This window comes from Hippoglossus hippoglossus, chromosome 5, assembly GCF_009819705.1.
Source record: "Hippoglossus hippoglossus isolate fHipHip1 chromosome 5, fHipHip1.pri, whole genome shotgun sequence".
NCBI classification, from domain to species: domain Eukaryota; kingdom Metazoa; phylum Chordata; class Actinopteri; order Pleuronectiformes; family Pleuronectidae; genus Hippoglossus; species Hippoglossus hippoglossus.
The window spans coordinates 2,527,059-2,548,410 of NC_047155.1; the positions used below are offsets into that span (position 1 = coordinate 2,527,059).

The 21,352-nt window shown below is 43.6% G+C and overlaps 2 protein-coding genes and 1 long non-coding RNA gene across 3 annotated transcripts in view; 2 read left to right on the top strand and 1 right to left on the bottom strand.

Annotated features, from left to right (window-relative positions):
* The first annotated feature begins 837 nt into the window (after positions 1–837).
* Positions 838–7,363, top strand: LOC117761384 (tripartite motif-containing protein 16-like). The gene is made up of 3 exons (XM_034585226.1): positions 838–2,160; positions 6,558–6,921; positions 7,040–7,363. The coding sequence occupies exons 1-2, from the start codon at positions 838–840 to the stop codon at positions 6,912–6,914; spliced, it is 1,680 nt and encodes a 559-aa protein (XP_034441117.1). The 3' UTR covers positions 6,915–6,921; positions 7,040–7,363.
* LOC117761391 overlaps positions 1,648–21,352 on the bottom strand; it is a 20,702-nt gene continuing 997 nt past the window's right edge. The window contains exons 2-3 of the long non-coding RNA XR_004613823.1: positions 13,463–13,471; positions 1,648–1,659 (exon numbers count right to left, since the gene is read on the bottom strand). This is a non-coding gene — a long non-coding RNA (uncharacterized LOC117761391). The remainder of the gene's footprint in view (positions 1,660–13,462; positions 13,472–21,352) is intronic.
* LOC117761387 (tripartite motif-containing protein 16-like) lies at positions 18,553–20,303 on the top strand. Its single transcript, XM_034585230.1, has one exon. It carries the CDS (start codon positions 18,553–18,555, stop codon positions 20,227–20,229), a length of 1,677 nt encoding a protein of 558 aa, XP_034441121.1. The 3' UTR covers positions 20,230–20,303.

A 21,352-nucleotide genomic window follows, 5' to 3' on the forward strand; every position in this document is an offset into this window, starting at 1 on the left:
TAATTTTGGTTATAGTTATTAATTTAATTGTTAATCAGAGTTCCAAATTTGTAGTTAGTACTTTTATGAGACTTAATCAATAAATTGGCAATCTTTCCCTTTCCTTTGAAGGGTGGTGCCCCGAGGTAACTTTAATCAATTAAAGTTATTATTTAATATTAATATTTTAAATACATTTAATGGTATCACGTTTAATGCATTATTGCACAACATTAGTAGTTTAACAAAGGACTAATGGATTCTTAATGCTCTTTTTATGTATTTATGTATTGTTATGATGTGTATGGGTTGTGTGTGACTACTGTTTGCAAACCAAATGGCCCCTCGGGAACAGTAAAGACGACCTTAACCTTAACTTAACATTTATTATACTTTTTTAGTTTTTCATTCTTCTATGAGGGAGTTTGTTTTTCTTATTTTTACGAGTTTTTCTTTATTTGTTCTGAGATGTGCTTTATAAATAAAGATGTGATTTATTAATATTAAATGCATCTATTTTATTTGACTTTAATTGTTACTGTATGTTGTGAATGAAGGATAACACACTCTGCCTCTCACTGAAGCTCCTCTTAACACCAAGTGTGAACAGGCCGCTGTGAAATGCAGTAAATCCTGAAAAACCAACAACTTCTTCCTCAAACACAACCAGCTCCTCCCAGTCAGGATGTGTCTGTGTCTCCTCCCTTCACAGACGTGTAAGTGTAAGAACCAGTGAACAACAAGCTGTGAACTGTGGGAGATGAGTCACTGCAGGGAGTGAACGAGAGGGGGAGGAGCAGAGATCTGTTTCTGCTCAGAGGAAGTGAACCTGTTCTACAGTCTCTGACACCAGCTGAAATGGCGCAGCAAGAAATTCAACTGTACAGAGAAAGATTCTGCTGTTCGATCTGTCTGGATCTACTGAAGGATCCGGTGACTACTGTCTGTGGACACAGCTACTGTATGAGCTGTATTAACAACCACTGGGACAAAGAGGAGGAGAGAGGAAGCTACAGCTGCCCTCAGTGTGGACAGACCTTCACACCGAGGCCTGTCCTGAGGAAAAACACCATGTTAGCTGATTTAGTGGAGGAGCTGAAGAAGACTGGACTCCAAGCTGCTCCTGCTGATCACTGCTATGCTGGACCTGAAGATGTGGCCTGTGATTTCTGCACTGGGAGAAAACTGAAAGCTCTCAAGTCCTGTTTGAATTGTTTGGCCTCTTATTGTGAAAAACACCTCCAGCCTCATCTTCAGTCAGCTCCATTTAAGAAGCACAAGCTGGTGGAGCCCTCGGACAAGCTCCAGGAGAACATCTGCTCTCGTCACGACGAGGTGATGAAGATGTTCTGCCGCACTGATCAGCAGTGTATCTGTTATCTCTGCTCTATGGATGAACATAAAGACCACGACACAGTGTCAGCTGCAGCAGAAATGACTGAGAGGCAGAGAGAGCTCGGGCTGAGGAGACAAACAATCCAGCAGAGACTCCAGGACAGAGAGAAAGATGTGAAGCTGCTTCAACAGGAGGAGGAGGCCGTCAATGGCTCTGCTGATAAAGCAGTGGAGGACAGTGAGAAGATCTTCACTGAGCTGATCCGTCTGCTGGAGAAAAGAAGCTCTGATGTGAAGCAGCAGATCAGATCCCAGCAGGAAACTGAAGTGAGTCGAGTCAGAGAGCTTCAGGAGAGACTGGAGCAGGAGATCACTGAGCTGAAGAGGAAAGACCATGAACTGAAGCAGCTCTCAGACACAGAGGATCACAACCAGTTTCTACACAACTACCCCTCACTGTCACCACTCAGTGAATCTACACACTCATCCAGCATCAGGATCCGTCCTCTGAGGTACTTTGAGGACGTGACACCAGCTGTGTCACAGGTCAGAGGTCGACTACAGGACATTCTGAGTGAGACAGAGACAAAGATTTTACAGATTGTGTCTCAAGTGGATGTTTTACTGCCAGAGCCAGAGACCAGAGCTGACTTCTTAAAATATTCACAGGAAATCACACTGGATCCAAACACAGCACACAAAGATCTGTTATTATCTGAGGGAAACAGAAAAGTAACATTTATGAGTAAAGATCAGTCTTATTCTTATCACCCAGACAGATTCACTGTTTGGCCTCAGGTCCTGAGTAGAGAGAGTCTGACTGGACGTGGTTACTGGGAGGTGGAGGTGGGGGGGACAGCAGTTGGTGTAGCAGTCACATACAAGAATATCAGCAGAGCAGGAAACTCAGATGAATGTAAATTTGGATTCAATGATAAATCTTGGTCATTATATTGTGATGTAAACAGTTATAACTTTTATTACAACAGCATCAAGACTCCAGTGTCAGGTCCTCTGTCCTCCAGAGTAGGAGTGTACCTGGATCACCGTGCAGGTGTTCTGTCCTTCTACAGAGTCTCTGACACCATGACTCTCCTCCACAGAGTCCAGACAACATTCACTCAGCCTCTCTATGCTGGAGTTAGGTTTTATTATTATGAATCCACAGCTGAGTTGTGTAAACTCAAATAGACTTGAGTCATTAAAAGCAGTGATTTAGATTCTGTGTGTAAATCTTTAACTTCTTTTGTCTCCATTTTTGTTGATCAAAGTTCGTCGTGGTGACGTTTCTGCTCCGCACAGAGATCAGCTGTCAATCAAATACTGACCTTCCTTTATCACAAATATTTAGTTCTCACTTTGTAAAGACAGAAATCTATAATTACACTGATATGAATGTGTTTGAAAGAACTAATGCTGCTGTTGTTTTCTAAATCAATGTAGAAATCAGGTTGTGTGATGTTTTAGAACCTGTATTGATCCTGATCCTCATCAATGAGCTGATTATTTGTTCTTTTCTTTTCCACATGTGAGATGGAGGTGAAACAAACTGATTGTGTGTCCATGAAATCACTGAACAAGAGTCACTGAACAGACTTTACTGATGAAATGATCAATGAACTCAGAGCGTCAACATGTCCAACAGATCAACTACACTCTGGTTGGATTTACAAAGCATCAGTGTTATGGGATGTTTGGTCACATTGTAAATGTGGAACCTGTTTTTTTTTTATCACGGCTCATCTCTGTAAAGTGTGAATCCACTCGTCCTCATTGTATTTACATATTTAGTGAACGGGCATATTTATCTGCTGCTGCGTAGGTTTCTGTTCTTTTTGATTTTCATGATCTGAACTAGCAGTTCCACTGGAGAGTGTCCTGATCGAGTCCCTCTGAGGGTTTGTTCTGCAGCTCTCATCACATGTGTTTCTTATACATGTCTATAAACATTTAAATCTCTTATATATGTAAAAAGCCATAAAAATGTAATGTGTGAAGAAGCTGAAATTTGAAATAAAGAATAAATCCAGTCTGTAAATTGTTTGTTGCTGGTTGTTCTTGGGAGCTGAGAAAAGGGGAGACTCATGTATCCTGTTGCGACTGGGTTTTCTCCTGGGCGGGGTCGTAACATGAATTGGGATTTCGTCCGGTTCTTTTTTTGGGTGCATTTTCGTTTCATTCGATAAGTGGTGGCAGATAATACATGTGTTCTTCTGGTTGCCAGTTTTTTTTGTTCATATTGATAGGATGGAGTTTCAATTGGATGATTGTGCCACAGATCCCTCTGTAAAAAAGTGGGATAAATGTAAAAAAGCAGATTTATGGATTGTGGCCGATTCTTTTCGAGGTACAAGTACCTTTAAATGCAAAAAAGCAGATTTTAAATGAATGTTGGTTAAAAAACTAGGGTAGAAGGGTGTGTTTCCTGAGTGTCATGTGGCTACTGGGGAAGATGTGGAGGACAAAGTGATGCCACGTTCCCCACCTCACATGGATCCCATCATTAAGGCTGGCATGACGGCCGAGGAGCTCCACTTGGTGCCCCGTATTAAGGAGGTGGAGCTGAGGAACAAAGAGTTGGAGAGGGAACCCCCATTTGCGTCTGCCACCCCCATTCGGGTAACATCACCCACCCTCTTCCATCAGGATAGCTTTGATGTCAGCAGACATGTGGCACTTGTTCCTCCGTTTAGAGAAACAGAGGTTGATTCCTACTTTTGTGCATTTGAGCGTATTGCATCTGCTTCACGCTGGCCTAAGGATGTTTGGCCAATATTGTTGCAATGCAAATTAGTAGGTAAAGCGCAGGAAGTCTGTAATAGTCTTACTCTAGACCAGAGCCTAGATTATGAGGTGGTAAAATCTACCGTTCTTCCTTCATATGAATTAGTTCCTGTGACTTATCGCCAGAAATTTAGGAACTGTAGAAGAACTGTGGACCAAAGTTATGGTGAGTTTGCACATGAAAAGAGCAGATTATTTGATAAATGGTGTCAGGCTACTGAAACTAAGGATTTTGTTCAGTTGCGTGAACTTGTGCTTCTTGAGGAGTTTAAGAAATGCTTGCCGGAAAATATTGTGTTGTACAAAAGGTGTCGACCTTATCGCAAGCAGCAGTGTTGGCCGATGAATTTGCCTTGACGCATTAGAATGTGTTTTCCTCATCTGTGTCCCGTGATGGGGCAGTTGTATGTGAAAGACAAAAATACCCAGTGGAGTCCGAGGCGCCAGTTCCCTCAGCGGTCGGACTTTTAAACCAGCTGTAGCCCTGGTGTATGGCCCACACACATTTTAATATATTTTAGTATTTTAACAAAGGACTAATGGATTCTTATTGCTCTTTTTATGTATGTATGTATTGTTATGATGTGTATGGGTTGTGTGTGACTACTGTTTGCAAACCAAATGGCCCCTCGGGGACAGTAAAGACGACCTTAACCTTAACTTAACATTTATTATACTTTTTTAGTTTTTCATTCTTCTATGAGTGAGTTTTTATTTGTTATTTTTACGAGTTTTTCTTTATTTGTTCTGAGATGTGCTTTATAAATAAAGAAGTGATTTATTATTATTAAATGCATCTATTTGATTTGACTTTAATTGTTACTGTGTGTTGTGAATGAAGGATAACACACTCTGCCTCTCACTGAATCTCCTCTTAACACCAAGTGTGAACAGGCCGCTGTGAAATGCAGTAAATCCTGAAACACCAACAACTTCTTCCTCAAACACAACCAGCTCCTCCCAGTCAGGATGTGTCTCCTCCCTTCACAGGTGTGTAAGTGTAAGGACCAGTGAACAACAAGCTGTGAACTGTGGGAGATGAGTCACTGCAGGGAGTGAACGAGAGGGGGAGGAGCAGAGATCTGTTTCTGTTCAGAGGGAGTGAAACTGTTCTACAGTCTCTGACACCAGCTGAAATGGCGCAGCAAGAAAATCAACTGGACAGAGAAAGATTCTGCTGTTCGATCTGTCTGCATCTGCTGAAGGATCCGGTGACTACTGTCTGTGGACACAGCTACTGTAAGAGCTGTATTAACACCCACTGGGACAATGGGGAGGAGAGAGGAAGCTACAGCTGCCCTCAGTGTAGACAGACCTTCACACCGAGGCCTGTCCTGGGGAAAAACACCATGTTAGCTGATTTAGTGGAGGAGCTGAAGAAGACTGGACTCCAAGCTGCTCCTGCTGATCACTGCTATGCTGGACCTGAAGATGTGGCCTGTGATTTCTGCACTGGGAGAAAACTGAAAGCTCTCAAGTCCTGTTTGAATTGTTTGGCCTCTTATTGTGAAAAACACCTCAAGCCTCATCTTCAGTCAGCTCCATTTAAGAAGCACAAGCTGGTGGAGCCCTCGGAGAAGCTCCAGGAGAACATCTGCTCTCGTCACGATGAGGTGATGAAGATGTTCTGCCGCACTGATCAGCAGTGTATCTGTTATCTCTGCTCTGTGGATGAACATAAAGACCACGACACAGTGTCAGCTGCAGCAGAAAGGACTGAGAGGCAGAGAGAGCTCGGGCTGAGGAGACAAACAATCCAGCAGAGACTCCAGGACACAGAGAAAGATGTGAAGCTGCTTCAACAGGAGGAGGAGGCCGTCAATGGCTCAGCTGATAAAGCAGTGGAGGACAGTGAGAAGATCTTCACTGAGCTGATCCGTCTGATGGAGAAAAGAAGCTCTGATGTGAAGCAGCAGATCAGATCCCAGCAGGAAACTGAAGTGAGTCGAGAAGGAGAGCTTCAGGAGAGACTGGAGCAGGAGATCACTGAGCTGAAGAGGAAAGACCATGAACTGAAGCAGCTCTCAGACACAGAGGATCACAACCAGTTTCTACACAACTACCCCTCACTGTCACCACTCAGTGAATCTACACACTCATCCAGCATCAGGATCCGTCCTCTGAGGTACTTTGAGGACGTGACACCAGCTGTGTCACAGGTCAGAGGTCGACTACAGGACATTCTGAGTGAGACAGGGACAGAGATTTTACAGATTGTGTCTCAAGTGGATGTTTTACTGCCACAACCAGAGCCAGAGACCAGAGCTGACTTCTTAAAATATTCACAGGAAATCACACTGGATCCAAACACAGCACACAGACATCTGTTATTATCTGAGGGAAACAGAAAAGTAACATTTATGAGAGTAGAACAGTCTTATTCTAATCACCCAGACAGATTCACTGTTTGGCCTCAGGTCCTGAGTAGAGAGAGTCTGACTGGACGTTGTTACTGGGAGGTGGAGGTGGAGGTGGGGGGGACAGCAGTTGGTGTAGCAGTCACATACAAGAATATCAGCAGAGCAGGAAACTCAGGTGAATGTGGATTTGGATTCAATGATAAATCTTGGTCATTATCTTGTCATGAAAACAGTTATAACTTTTATTACATCAGCATCAAGACTCCAGTGTCAGGTCCTCGGTCCTCCAGAGTAGGAGTGTACCTGGATCACCATGCAGGTGTTCTGTCCTTCTACAGAGTCTCTGACACCATGACTCTCCTCCACAGAGTCCAGACCACATTCACTCAGCCTCTCTATGCTGGAGTTAGGGTTTATTATCCTGGAGACACAGCTGAGTTCTGTAAACTCAAATAGACTCGAGTCATTAAAAACAGTGATTTAGATTCTGTGTGTAAATCTTAAACTTCTTTTGTCTCCATGTTTGTTGATCAAAGTTCTTCGTGGTGACGTTTCTGCTCCGCACAGAGATCAGCTGTCAATCAAACACTGACCTTCCTTTATCACACATATTTAGTTCTCACTTTGTAAAGACAGAAATCTATAATTACACTGACATGAATGTGTTTTGAAAGATCTAATGTTGCTGTTGTTTTCTAAATCAATGTAGAAATCAGGTTCTGTGATGTTTTAGAACCTGTGTTGAACCTGATCCTCATCAATGAGCTGATTATTTGTTCTTGTCTTTTCCTCATGTGAGATGGAGGTGAAACAAACTGATTGTGTGTCCATGAAATCACTGAACAAGAGTCACTGAACAGACTTTACTGATGAAATGATCAATGAACTCAGAGCGTCAACATGTCCAACAGATGTATAAAGCAATACAAATGTAATGTGTGAAGAAGCTGAAAGTTGAAATAAAGAATAGATCCAGTCTGTTCTTTTGTCTTCATTCCAGGATCTCATTCAAAGCTGATGGAGACAAAGTGAAACTCCTGTGAGAGAATAACTGAGGCAGTTTCCTCCTGAAACTCCACAAACCTCAGTTTTCATGTTCAGTCTCTGTCTTTGCAGCTTTTCTGCACTAAAACAGCTTCATCGCAGACAAATGAGCAAAGTTTTCTTCCACTGGCTGATTTTCAAAACCCAGATCTTGTTTGTGATCTCAGTGGATGAAGAGAGTTCGTCACACAGATTTAAAGAAGTGGAGAAATAATGGTTTGGTGAAGTTTCAGGGTGAAGACGTTGAGTTGAGTCCTGACACACAAGCCATATATTGGAGATATTGTGATGTTGTGGACTTGAGGTCGTTCCGTTTATCGTGCTGTTGATTTTCATGAGGATGAAACCTCACAACGAGTTTGTCGTGTTGCTTCAGTGTTTCACGTCGTCACCTCACGGACAGACGGTCCTGGGTCGTACAGTTTGAATCCAGACTTGATCAAAACTTCTTGACACCAAATTTGTCCGAGGTTTAACCCACAAAACAAACTTTGCTGCTTGAAGAGGTTTCGTAATTTCTGCAGAGTTAAAGCAGTAAACGGTAAAAACACTCAGGATCAGGTTCCTGACGACAGGGATCGATTCTTTGCTCCGTCACAGACAAACTTTATCCAACTGTTTCAGAACAGAAAGAACTTTGGTGTCACTTGTATTATATAGAAACAGTTTGAGCAGTTTATCACTTTCTTTGATAGAAGCTGAACAGTTGTTGACATGGTTCCTTTGCTCTTTGTCATTTTTCTTCTTCAGAACTCCATTAACTTTGCTGTAAGTCTGTATCATCATGACGAAGCGTGTGAACCGGTGACACAGGAACGTCTCGTTCTGCACAGAGACAAACACACACACACACAGATCACAGCTATGAAACTGCATCCTGATTCTTCACCATTCTGCCTGGTTGACACTTTAAATCTGCTTTCAAATATGCACTGAAATTTCCCCGACATTTTCCAGTAAGAAAAATGTAAGAAAGCACAAATGTCCAAGTGAGCTGCTGAGGACATTTCCCGAAACCTTTCCTGCCAGCCCCTAGAAAACTGTCAAGAGTGAGTCCATGTGAGAATACAGCAGGAAAACAGCTGCTAGCAAGTGGGCGTGTTGCTTACGTTATTAACACATGACAGATTGAAACTGGAAGAACACAAATATCTCAGGATGAAGAAGAGGAGCCTAACACGTAGAAGACGAAGACGTCAACTTGGAAAGACGAGGAGATCCAGAGCTTATGGTGCTGAGGGCCGACGCCGGTGTGGATGAGCTGTAAACAACAACACTGATCTTTCCACAGCAGAGTTTATACGTCATGTCCGGCCTCCTGCTGCTCTACAGGCTCCGCCCCTCGCCTGGATGTTCACACATGTTCCTGTTGTTGTGAACGAGTCGGACCCCACAACCTGCTGCTGCTGCTTCACAGGCAAAAGACAAACTGTGTCTGGACCAAATTTTTCGGACATTTTCCAGAAACACGCGTGGGTGTGTGCAACATATTTGGTGGTGGAGCTTATCAATTCCCGTTCTAGTCTTTACGCTGAGGCCTGTTTAAAATAAGGTTTTGCTACCATCTATAAATAAAGTAATTTCTATTTTACCATGTCTTTATTCATACACGTTTATATCAGGGCTCTCATGCTATAAAAAAAAAGTTTTTCCTTTGGCTTAGGTGCAGCACACGAGCCTTAAAGGTTCAGTGTTTAGAATTTAGTGACAACTAGTGGTGAAGTGTCATAATGCAGCTGAACACCCCTCACCTTTTATATTCTATTTTTGCTTGTGTGGTTTTCTTTCTGAATATTTTTGAGCACGGCTAGAAGGGAGCCTGTGACCCAAGAATTTGTATCTGCATGTAACTGTTGTGCACATGACAAATATTCTTAAAGATGGCTGATACATCAAAGGAACAAACCAAACTAGTGTCTTAATAATTTGTTCATCTAGTGAAACATCCGTAGAACAGACACAACTAAGTGGAGTATTTTTTTTATTATTTTTTAACAGTTGTGACAGAAAATGGTTACAGAAAACATTTCATGCACTTTTTTGTTTTGTTTGGATGTGGTAAACTGGAGCTCCCAGAGTGAATCCACACCCCTTCAGCAGAAGACACATATATGCGCGTCCTCATTTAGAGCAATAGCATTTCTACCGTTTAAAGAATCTGCTCAAAGAGGAGAAGAATCTGGACATTCTGCCGGGTTTTTTGGACATGTGGCTTTCCATAGAGGCGGCGATTCTTTTCTCGACCTCTGGTTCTTTTCCATAAATGGAAAGCAGCAGCGTTTCCGGACAGTCCCACATCTTACACAGGTCCTTGAACACGGCCTTGTGGAGGACATTGATTATATCTGGGGACATGTCTAAGTCAATGTCCTGGACTTCGGCCCATGTTTTTTCAAACAGGTATTGAGTGAGGTGTATTGATTCGTCACAGAACAAGTTCACTTTGGACTTTGCAAACACTCGAGTGACGAACTGGTCAATGACGAGATTGACATACATCTTTTTGCGGGGCTCTGCCCGTTCCGTTGCACTGTTGATCTCTGAGACCGGAGATCCTACGATGGGCTCAATCTCCATTAAAGCGGAGGTCACCCTCTTGGTGTAGTCACCGGCCTGTTTTGAGAACCACCAGTTCATCAATGGCAGGAAATTCATCACTCTCTCCTTTATGTCCGCGTACATCCGTTTGTGGGACTTAGGAACAGACACTTTCGTCACTTCAGCTGGACTCGCCACTAAAGGGTCAGTTGTGACGTACCTATAGAGGACATCGGTAAGGACGGGGGCGTTTGCAGGTGAAACTCTGTCCTTGGTCTCTGTCAGAAGCAGAGACTCCACACTATCCATCAGAGACTTGACTGACTCACTGCTCTGGACTTGGGTCTCCTTACTGAACTTCTTCCTGACTTGTGTCCCCATCTTGAGCATCGATGCTGTGGCCAAAAACTTTGCAAAAAGCTTCTTGATCCTCTTCCCCACTCCTTTCCAAAACTTCTTGTGGCTCTTTGAGGATTTGGAGCCTCTACTCGAATCAGATGATCTGACGCTCTCCTCTTCACTAATTATCTGATAGATTTCATCTGCAGCAGCTTTAAACTCCAGAGAAGATTCAGATATCAGCCCACTCAGGTCAGATTCTGACATTTCGTCCACAAGGGGCTCGATGATGTCGCTCACCTCCTTCCCGATGATTTCCTGGACGGCCTCACTTGTCCTATAGTCACTGCTGCGGACTGATGATTCTGAGGATGTTCGTCTGTCAGAGCGAGAACTGCTTGATGAAGAGTCAGTGCTTGAAGAGATTGGTTTCCCCCTAGGGAACTCGTTTATCAGCTCAAATGTCTTTTCACTGCGTAGTTTCGGCTTGAACGAGCCCTCGATGTCGCCGGCAGATTTCTTCAACACTTTGCAAACACAATTGACCATTTTCTCAAGTTTGTTGGCTGTGGTCTGGTGACACTGTGGCAGTCTGGTGGAGCAACCGCTGGTGGAGCATCCGCTGGTGGAGCGTCCGCTGGTGGAGCGTCCGCTGGTGGAGCACTCAGACCGGCGGTAATTGACCCTCTCTGTTATCTCCTCTGCAACCAACTCAGTGAGTTGATCCAAACTCACAGACTTTTTTAAGCTGCCCGGTGCTAAACTCTGACGGAGAGCGTCTCCCAGACTGGACTGGATACTCTCCGCAGTAAAGGGAAAGTCGTTGTGTCCATGTGCTGTGATCAGGTCTGAGGACACAGACAAAGTCATGTTCAGAAAAAGTTCTGCCAACAGAAACCTTGTGATGTTGTCTGGTGTTTCTGATTTTAACAGTTCCCACTGCTCCGCAGTCAACTTGCTATAAAGATCCTCAATCTGCATGCGAATAGTTTCAACTGTCATGCTGGGAAGCTCCAATGCATCAGATGTATCCATGGTGAATGTCTGTACTGCAGTCTCCTCCATATCTGGGTTCTGGTCTATTCGATCCGTGTCTTTCCACTTAGCGCTGCTGACCAGGTAGTACAAAACGCCCTTGATATGGAACATGAAGGGTATCTTCTTCCAACCATGAGTCATATAGACACATCAAACACATGATAAAGAACCAAAGACAATTTTAAAGATCTCAAATAATGTTGTAGATCAAAGCCACCAAAAGATTGTGACTCTAATAGAAAGCCCAGCCTCTTGTTCAAAGGCATTGCTATTTTAAGGGCGTTTTCAGTCATGAATTGCGGAGGATGTCCGAGCCTCTTCTTCTTCTCTGTTTGGTTTATTGGCGGGTAGCAACCAACGTCAAGGTGCATTACCGCCTTCCACTGTGTGTTGAACCCCCCCGCACAAAATATTTTATAGAAGAGTCAGTTGAGCATGTAATGCTTCACTTTAATAAGTGTGTTCGAGAACGAGTAAAGCTCAAGAGGAAAAGTGCAAAGCAGAGAGGAAGAACTAAGCTTGGAAATAGTAGTTACCTTTGGAATAGGGAGTATGTTCCATTAGCTGAGGGAGACAGGATTGGACAAACTGATTTAATATGAGCTAGATAACTCTGATATACACTCCAACACAGGAGGTTGTCACCCGCCACTCAACTGAACGAAGGAGAAGCTATCAAATATCAAGGGTAATAAGAGATACGCTACCGAATGGGGAAGAAGAGGAAGTAGGATATTGACACACACAGTAGAGGGCGGTAATGCACCTTGACGTTGGTTGTCACCTGCCAATAAACCGAATAAAGAAGGAGAAGAAGACTTGGGACTAGACTTTCTCTGGCGATCGTCTTTCACACGTGAAGAACGCAGCAGGAGGTCCTGGGCTCAAACTCTTAAATTCAAGTAAGCACAACAACGAGAAACAGAAAGTAAATCTGGACGAGTTGTGTTTCATGCTGTACTTTTCTTAAAATAAAAAAACAGATCAGAGATCAGGAAGTGTGTGTGTTGTTGTGATGGGCACATGTTTGAGTAGAGTAGAGAAGCTGCTGTTAAAACAAACCCACATTTCTTCATGAGTACTGGCAGAGAGGTCTGTGGATGGAAAGCTACTGTTGGTCCAGTGTGTGGAGTTGTTGCAGGGAGTTGGTGGGCGTGTCCGCCTCACTCTTTGTTGTTGTGTATGTGAAAGTTCAGTGTTCAGGCTCCACGTCAAAACACTGTTTGTATCTGCACTCTGAAATCAAGGTTCAGGAATTTAAAGGAAATAGCTACGACCACTGGGCAGAGGGTGTGACACACACACACACACACACACACACACACACACACACACACACGCGCGCGAAAAGAGCTCATGGGACCAAAGCTCGGTTCTAATGAAGCAGACCCCCCCCCCCCCGTGCTCCCCCTTCTCCCCCCCTCTTTCCTGCATGGTCCTCCTCACACACTGGCTGCTTTCACACCAAGAGGACAACTTCTGTGACTGTGATTTTTTTATTCTTTTCTAACAGTTGTGACAGAAAATGGTTACAGAAAACATTTCATGCAGACTTTTTTTTTTGTTTGGATGTGGTAAACTGGAGCTCCCAGAGTGAATCCACACCCCTTCAGCAGAAGACACGTATGTTCGTCCTCATTTAGAGCAATAGCATTTCTACCGTTTAAAGAATCTGCTCAAAGAGGAGAAGAATCTGGACATTCTGCCGGGTTTTTTGGACATGTGGCTTTCCATAGAGGCGGCGATTCTTTTCTCGACCTCTGGTTCTTTTCCATAAATGGAAAGCAGCAGCGTTTCCGGACAGTCCCACATCTTACACAGGTCCTTGAACACCGCCTTGTGGAGGACATTGATTATATCTGGGGACGTGTCTAAGTCAATGTCCTGGACTTCGGCCCATGTTTTTTCAAACAGGTATTGAGTGAGGTGTATTGATTCGTCACAGAACAAGTTCACTTTGGACTTTGCAAACACTCGAGTGACGAACTGGTCAATGACGAGATTGACATACATCTTTTTGCGGGGCTCTGCCCGTTCTGTTGCACTGTTGATCTCTGAGACCGGAGATCCTACGATGGGCTCAATCTCCATTAAAGCGGAGGTCACCCTCTTGGTGTAGTCACCGGCCTGTTTTGAGAACCACCAGTTCATCAATGGCAGGAAATTCATCACTCTCTCCTTTATGTCCGCGTACATCCGTTTGTGGGACTTAGGAACAGACACTTTCGTCACTTCAGCTGGACTCGCCACTAAAGGGTCAGTTGTGACGTACCTATAGAGGACATCGGTAAGGACGGGGGCGTTTGCAGGTGAAACTCTGTCCTTGGTCTCTGTCAGAAGCAGAGACTCCACACTATCCATCAGAGACTTGACTGACTCACTGCTCTGGACTTGGGTCTCCTTACTGAACTTCTTCCTGACTTGTGTCCCCATCTTGAGCATCGATGCTGTGGCCAAACACTTTGCAAAAAGCTTCTTGATCCTCTTCCCCACTCCTTTCCAAAACTTCTTGTGGCTCTTTGAGGATTTGGAGCCTCTACTCGAATCAGATGATCTGACGCTCTCCTCTTCACTAATTATCTGATAGATTTCATCTGCAGCAGCTTTAAACTCCAGAGAAGATTCAGATATCAGCCCACTCAGGTCAGATTCTGACATTTCGTCCACAAGGGGCTCGATGATGTCGCTCACCTCCTTCCCGATGATTTCCTGGACGGCCTCACTTGTCCTATAGTCACTGCTGCGGACTGATGATTCTGAGGATGATGCTCTGTCACTGTCTGAAGAGGTTGAGGTTGTTTTACCCCGAGGAAGCTTGTTTAAAAGATCAAATGTCCTTTGACTATGCAGTCTTGGCTTGAACGAGCCCTCGATGTCACAAGCAGATTTCTTCAACACTTTGCAAAGACAACTGACCATTTTCTCGAGTTTGTTGGGTATGGTCTGGTGACACTGTGGCGGTCCAGCGGATTCTGTGCTGGTGGAGTTGGAATGCAGGCTGGCGTTGACCCTCTCTGTCACCTCCTCTGCAAACAACTCTGTGAATTGATCCAAACTCTCAGAGCTGGTTGAGCTGCCCGGTGCTAAACTGTGGCAGAGTGCGTCTTCCAGACTGGACAAGACCTTTTCTACAGTCACGGACATGCCGTCATATCCAAGAGTCGTTAGCAGTTTGGAGGACACAGTCGATGTCATGTTCATCACAAGTTCTGCCAACAGAAACTTTGTGGCATTGTTCGGTGCCCCTAATTTTAACTGCCTCCACTCGTCCGCAGTAAGCTTGGTGAAGACATTATCAATGTGCGGCTGAATAGCTTTGACTGTTATGTCGGGTAGCTCCAATTCAGTAGATGTATCCATTGTGAAGCTGAATCTTCTAAGAAACTCAGAAACTAAAATCGTATCTATTTATTGCAAGTCTTACAAGCTCTTCTTAATTAATCCTCTTCTTAGTTTGGTTTGTAGGCGAGTGGCAACCAACATCTTAGGATATTACCACCACTCATCAAAGGCATGTTAAAGGTCATAGCCAACGGCCTTCAGTCTGGCCTTTAGTTGAAAGCCATGTGGTAATATACACCTTGACCACCTTGTTGGTTCAACTAATTCTATTGCATTTATCACATGGTATCTCTTATTGCCCTATGTGATAAATGCAAAGTAGTAGTATGCACCTTGACATTGGTTGACTGACACCTACCAATAAACCGAACAAAGAAGCAGCAGCAATGGATTTTATCTTCATTTCAATGAAAATGCAGAAATCTGCATATAACAATACAATAATAGTAGAATAAAATGAAGATTTATTTAACAAACTGCTTCCAGTTCTGGTCTGTATGTGAAAGCAGCTAAACACTCATACGAGTGTTTCAGACATGCACTGGAATCCAGACATTTTCCTGAAATCTTTCCAAGGGGCTGTGTTTGAGAAAGCAAATGTACTCGTCTGTTGTTCCAGACATTTTCTGGAACTTTTCCTCCCAGACCCTAAGTTAGTCCTTGTGAAAATACAGCTGGAAAAGATAGCGGGTGAGCGTGTTGATGACGTCTGTAACAGGCGACAGACGTAAAATTGGAACAATATAAATATCCCAGGATTAAAATGAGGAACCATACATGTAGAAAACACAAATGAAGTTGTAAACTTGGAAAGAAAGACAAGATTCAAGAGCATTTAGCAATAGGGGCCAACTTCGGTGTCTATGGGCTCATAAAAAAAACCACGTCATCCTTCATGTCCTGCCTCCTGCTGCTCTACGCAGAGCCACCGCTCACCTGGATATTTTCAATAATGTTCTGATCCCTGTTGCTGTTGTGAACACATCTGACCTGGATAATATCCTGCTGTGTTTTGCATATATGAAAAGTAAACTCCAGAAACTGTCCAGACCCAAGTTTGGGGATATCATTAAAAAATAGAATGTCTGATTTGTCACATCATCTCTTTCTGTAGGGTCTGGAAACGTGAAGTGTTTTATAACTGGACTATATCAGCAAATTACAACCAAAAAAATCCCACAATTAGCATTTCGCTTGGCAGAATGATCCCCACAATAAATGTTTTGTATTTATATAGCGCTTTTTTAGTCTTGATGACAACTCAAAGCGCTTTACAGTTCAGTTTCACATTCCCCCGTTGACAGACACATTCATACAGTGCATCTATGGGCAGCACTTTTCATTCTATGAGGGGCAATCTGGGGTTCAGCATCTTGCCCAAGAACATATCGGCATGCAGATGGGAAGACTGGGATCGAGCCGCCAACCTTCTGGTTAGAGGACGACGTAAATATCTAAAGACATTTTCACTCAACTGCAAATTTGGGTTTGAACTAATTGTGATGCACGTTACTTTATTTTAGAGAGGAAGCTGCAGCTAATAATTCATCATTGAAGTCGTCAGATGTTTCATACGATGATATTCAATCAACTGTTAATCATGTGACCAAAAAACACTGATTGATCCTATTTGAAAACTACTTTGGTTTTTAAAATTTTTTAAATGATTATTTTACAATCAGAATAATTAGATTTTCTGTCCAGTTAAAGTATATTTGAGATTTTCCAGTGAGTGACGGGTTCAAAGTGGTTATGTGACCATGGTTATATGTATATGATGTATTCATCATCAGGTTTAATAAATGTCAGTATTAATGTTGACTTTGTACATTTTGCCTCTTTTATTTTTCAAGTTTAACTTTAAGTTTCACGTCAGTTTGTTTCCGTACATTCACACAAATGTTTGGAGATAAAGTGTGGATGTAACCTCAGTAATATAAAAACCACCAGTCTGAATAATAGGTCTTTTTTATTAACAGACATCATGTAAATGTCGACAGTAACAAAATGTTGTAGTCCATTAAAAAAAAAAAAGTGGGTTGGACTGACAAGACTCCTCCCACAAAATAACTTAATGAGGGAGGGGGTAAAAGACGGGAGGTTGTGCTCAGATACTTAAATGTTGCCGATAGTCAGAACTTCCTCGAGGCATTTACTGGTCGAATGTTTCGATTGGTAGAAACCGGCGTACAGCAGCGTCGAGTCAAGGGAAGCGGAGTATCAGGCACATTTCACACGGTATTAAACGGGGGCATGTCACAGAGCAGGATCAGAGTTAGCCAAAAGCCTCCTACACACTCCGAGACGTCGCCTCGGAGACCGAGGAGACAGAACACCTGACTGCTAGTACACGTACGAAGCTAGAGAGAGAGAGAGAAAGGTTTTCTTTGTTCACTACCACACAAGCCACACACCTACAAAGTGTTTGAATAGCATTATTACGTGAGCCGGCTAATTTAGAGATCCGTTTCATGGGACACCCCCAAAAACAGGCTGGTAGGCAACACAAGCAAACAGAACAGAAGCAGACACAGAAAGTGAAGCACCATCTGAAAATATGACAGTGGATTAAGAGAAAGAGAGGGGGGGGCTGTCAGTGTGTGTGCCTTCGTCAACAATACAGGTCACCATGGTTACGTAGTTTTGGTTTTTTTTGCAAATCCAGCTGCTTAAAGAAGAATAAAGACAGAGGAGAGGTGTTGGAGCGGAGATGTTTCCAGAGACACGGCCTGAATCTGAAGGAACAGAGAGTGAAACTGAAAATATGTCGTCCTGCAGAAGTGACTGAACTCTGCTCCCGCTCTTTAACTTCACGTCCTTTGAGATAGACACAGGTGACAGGGGAGGAGGGACATGAACAGTGTTACTGGACAGGAGCCTTAATACACTGTAGTGTGTGTAATGTGTACACATATATATTCGTGTGTGTGTGTGTGAATGCGTCTCCTCTGTAATGTGTAGATATTATGTTTTCACATGACTCCCTTATGGCAGCAGCTGCATCTCAGGCCTCGCTCTCCCCGGCTGATGACGTGTTCTGCACCTCCTCCTCCAGGATGGGCACGATCAGGTTGTCCTTGGACATCAGGTCCAGCATGTGCTGTTGTAACAGCTCAGCTTAACACTGAGGGGGACAGAGTTTTAGAAATAAGAGTCTGAGACTCTGAAACAACCTGAGGAAATATAGCAGGCTGAGTCAGAAGCTTCCTTTAAATCCAACCTTCAAACGTACTGTTATCGTACCACGATTTGATCTAATTCTAGTTTTTAAAGTGTGGTCATGATTACATTTCTGTCACCTGTAGTGTTTTTATACTTTTACTCTTTCATACGTGTGTTTTAATGTATTTTTACTTGTGTTTTTCATTTGTGAAGCCCTTTGTAAGTTGGTTTTTATTCCATTGAAAAGATTCGTTAACTTTTCTGGAAACTTTGAAAAATGTGAATCTTACAACCTGTGCTGTTGTGAGCTGAATGTGACAGTTCCCAGAGCAACTATTCACTTTGAAATGTGATAACACAGATAAAAAACTCTCCAACAGCTCATCGTAGTGAAAAGCAGTAAATCCTGAAAAACCAACAACTTCTTCCTCAGACACAACCAGCTCCTCCCAGTCAGGATGTGTCTGTGTCTCCTCCCTTCACAGGTGTGTAAGTGTAAGGACCAGTGAACAACAAGCTGTGAACTGTGGGAGATGAGTCACTGCAGGGAGTGAACGAGAGGGGGAGGAGCAGAGATCTGTTTCTGCTCAGAGGGAGTCAAACTGTTCTACAGTCTCTGACACCAGCTGAAATGGCACAGCAAGAAAATCAACTGGACAGAGAAAGATTCTGCTGTTCGATCTGTTTGGATCTACTGAAGGATCCGGTGACTACTGTCTGTGGACACAGCTACTGTATGAGCTGTATTAACACCCACTGGGACAAAGAGGATGAGAGAGGAAGCTACAGCTGCCCTCAGTGTAGACAGACCTTCACACCGAGGCCTGTCCTGGGGAAAAACACCATGTTAGCTGATTTAGTGGAGGAGCTGAAGAAGACTGGACTCCAAGCTGCTCCTGCTGATCACTGCTATGCTGGACCTGAAGATGTTGCCTGTGATGTCTGCACTGGGAGAAAACTGAAAGCTCTCAAGTCCTGTTTGGTTTGTTTGGCCTCTTATTGTGAAAAACACCTCCAGCCTCATCTTCAGTCAGCTCCATTGAAGAAGCACAAGCTGGTGGAGCCCTCAGAGAAGCTCCAGCAGAACATCTGCTCTCGTCACGACGAGGTGATGAAGATATTCTGCCGCACTGATCAGCAGTGTATCTGTTATCTCTGCTCTATGGATGAACATAAAGACCATGACACAGTGTCAGCTGCAGCAGAAAGGACTGAGAGGCAGAGAGAGCTCGGGCTGAGGAGACAAACAATCCAGCAGAGACTCCAGGACACAGAGAAAGATGTGAAGCTGCTTCAACAGGAGGAGGAGGCCGTCAATGGCTCTGCTGATAAAGCAGTGGAGGACAGTGAGAAGATCTTCACTGAGCTGATCCGTCTGCTGGAGAAAAGAAGCTCTGATGTGAAGCAGCAGATCAGATCCCAGCAGGAAACTGAAGTGAGTCGAGTCAGAGAGCTTCAGGAGAGACTGGAGCAGGAGATCACTGAGCTGAAGAGGAAAGACCATGAACTGAAGCAGCTCTCAGACACAGAGGATCACATCCAGTTTCTACACAACTACCCCTCACTGTCACTCAGTGAATCTACACACTCATCCAGCATCAGGATCCGTCCTCTGAGGAACTTTGAGGACGTGACAGCAGCTGTGTCCCAGGTCAGAGGTCGACTACAGGACATTCTGAGTGAGACAGGGACAAAGATTTTACAGATTGTGTCTCAAGTGGATGTTTTACTGCCACAACCAGAGCCAGAGACCAGAGCTGACTTCTTAAAATATTCACACGAAATCACACTGGATCCAAACACAGCACACAGACGTCTGCTATTATCTGAGGGAAACAGAAAAGTAACAGGTATGAGAGAAGAACAGTCTTATTCTAATCACCCAGACAGATTCACTGATTGGCGTCAGGTCCTGAGTAGAGAGAGTCTGACTGGACGTTGTTACTGGGAGGTGGAGGTGGGGGTGGGGGTGAGAGCAGTTGGTGTAGCAGTCACATACAAGAATATCAGCAGAGCAGGAAGCTCAGATGAATGTAGATTTGGATTCAATGATAAATCTTGGTCATTATATTGTTATGAAAACAGATATGAATTTTATTACAACAGCATCAACACTCCAGTGTCAGGTCCTCAGTCCTCCAGAGTAGGAGTGTACCTGGATCACCGTGCAGGTGTTCTGTCCTTCTACAGAGTCTCTGACACCATGACTCTCCTCCACAGAGTCCAGACCACATTCACTCAGCCTCTCTATGCTGGAGTCAGGGTTAGTTGTTATGGAGACACAGCGGAGTTGTGCAAACTTAAATAGACTCGAGTCATTAAAAGCAGTGATTTAGATTCTGTGTTTAAATCTTTAACTTCTTTTGTCTCCATGTTTGTTGATCAAAGTTCGTCGTGGTGATGTTTCTGCTCCGCACAGAGATCAGCTGTCAATCAAACACTGACCTTCCTTTATCACACATATTTAGTTCTCACTTTGTAAAGACAGAAATCTATAATTACACTGACATGAATGTGTTTGAAAGAACTAATGTTGCTGTTGTTTTCTAAATCAATGTAGAAATCAGGTTCTGTGATGTTTTAGAACCTGATTTGATCCTGATCCTCATCAATGAGCTGATTATTTGTTCTTTTCTTTTCCACATGTGAGATGGAGGTGAAACAAACTGATTGTGTGTCCATGAAATCACTGAACAAGAGTCACTGAACAGACTTTACTGATGAAATGATCAATGAACTCAGAGCGTCAACATGTCCAACAGATCAACTGCACTCTGGTTGGATTTACAGAGCATCAGTGTTATGGGATGTTTGGTCACATTGTAAATGTGGAACCTGGTTTGTTTTTAATTACTGCTCATCTCTGTAAAGTGTGAATCCACTCGTCCTCATTGTATTTACATATTTAATGAATGGGCATATTTATCTGCTGCTGCGTACGTTTCTGTTCTTTTTGATTTTCATGATCTGAACTAGCAGTTCCATTGGAGAGTGTCCTGATCGAGTCCCTCTGAGGGTTTGTTCTGCAGCTCTCATCACATGTCTTTCTTATACATGTCTATATACATTTAAATCTCTTATATATGTATAAAGCCATAAAAATGTAATGTGTGAAGAAGCTGAAAGTTGAAATAAAGAATAAATCCAGTCTGTAAATTGTTTGTTGCTGGTTGTTCTTGGGAGCTGAGAAAAGGGGAGACTCATGTATCCTGTTGCGACTGGGTTTCCTCCTGGGCGGGGTCGTAACTGAGTGTGTTTCCTGAGTGTCATGTGGCTACTGGGGAAGATGTGGAGGACAAAGTGATGCCACGTTCCCCACCTCACATGGATCCCATCATTAAGGCTGGCATGACGGCCGAGGAGCTCCACTTGGTGCCCCGTATTAAGGAGGTGGATCTGAGGAACAAAGAGTTGGAGAGGGAACCCCCATT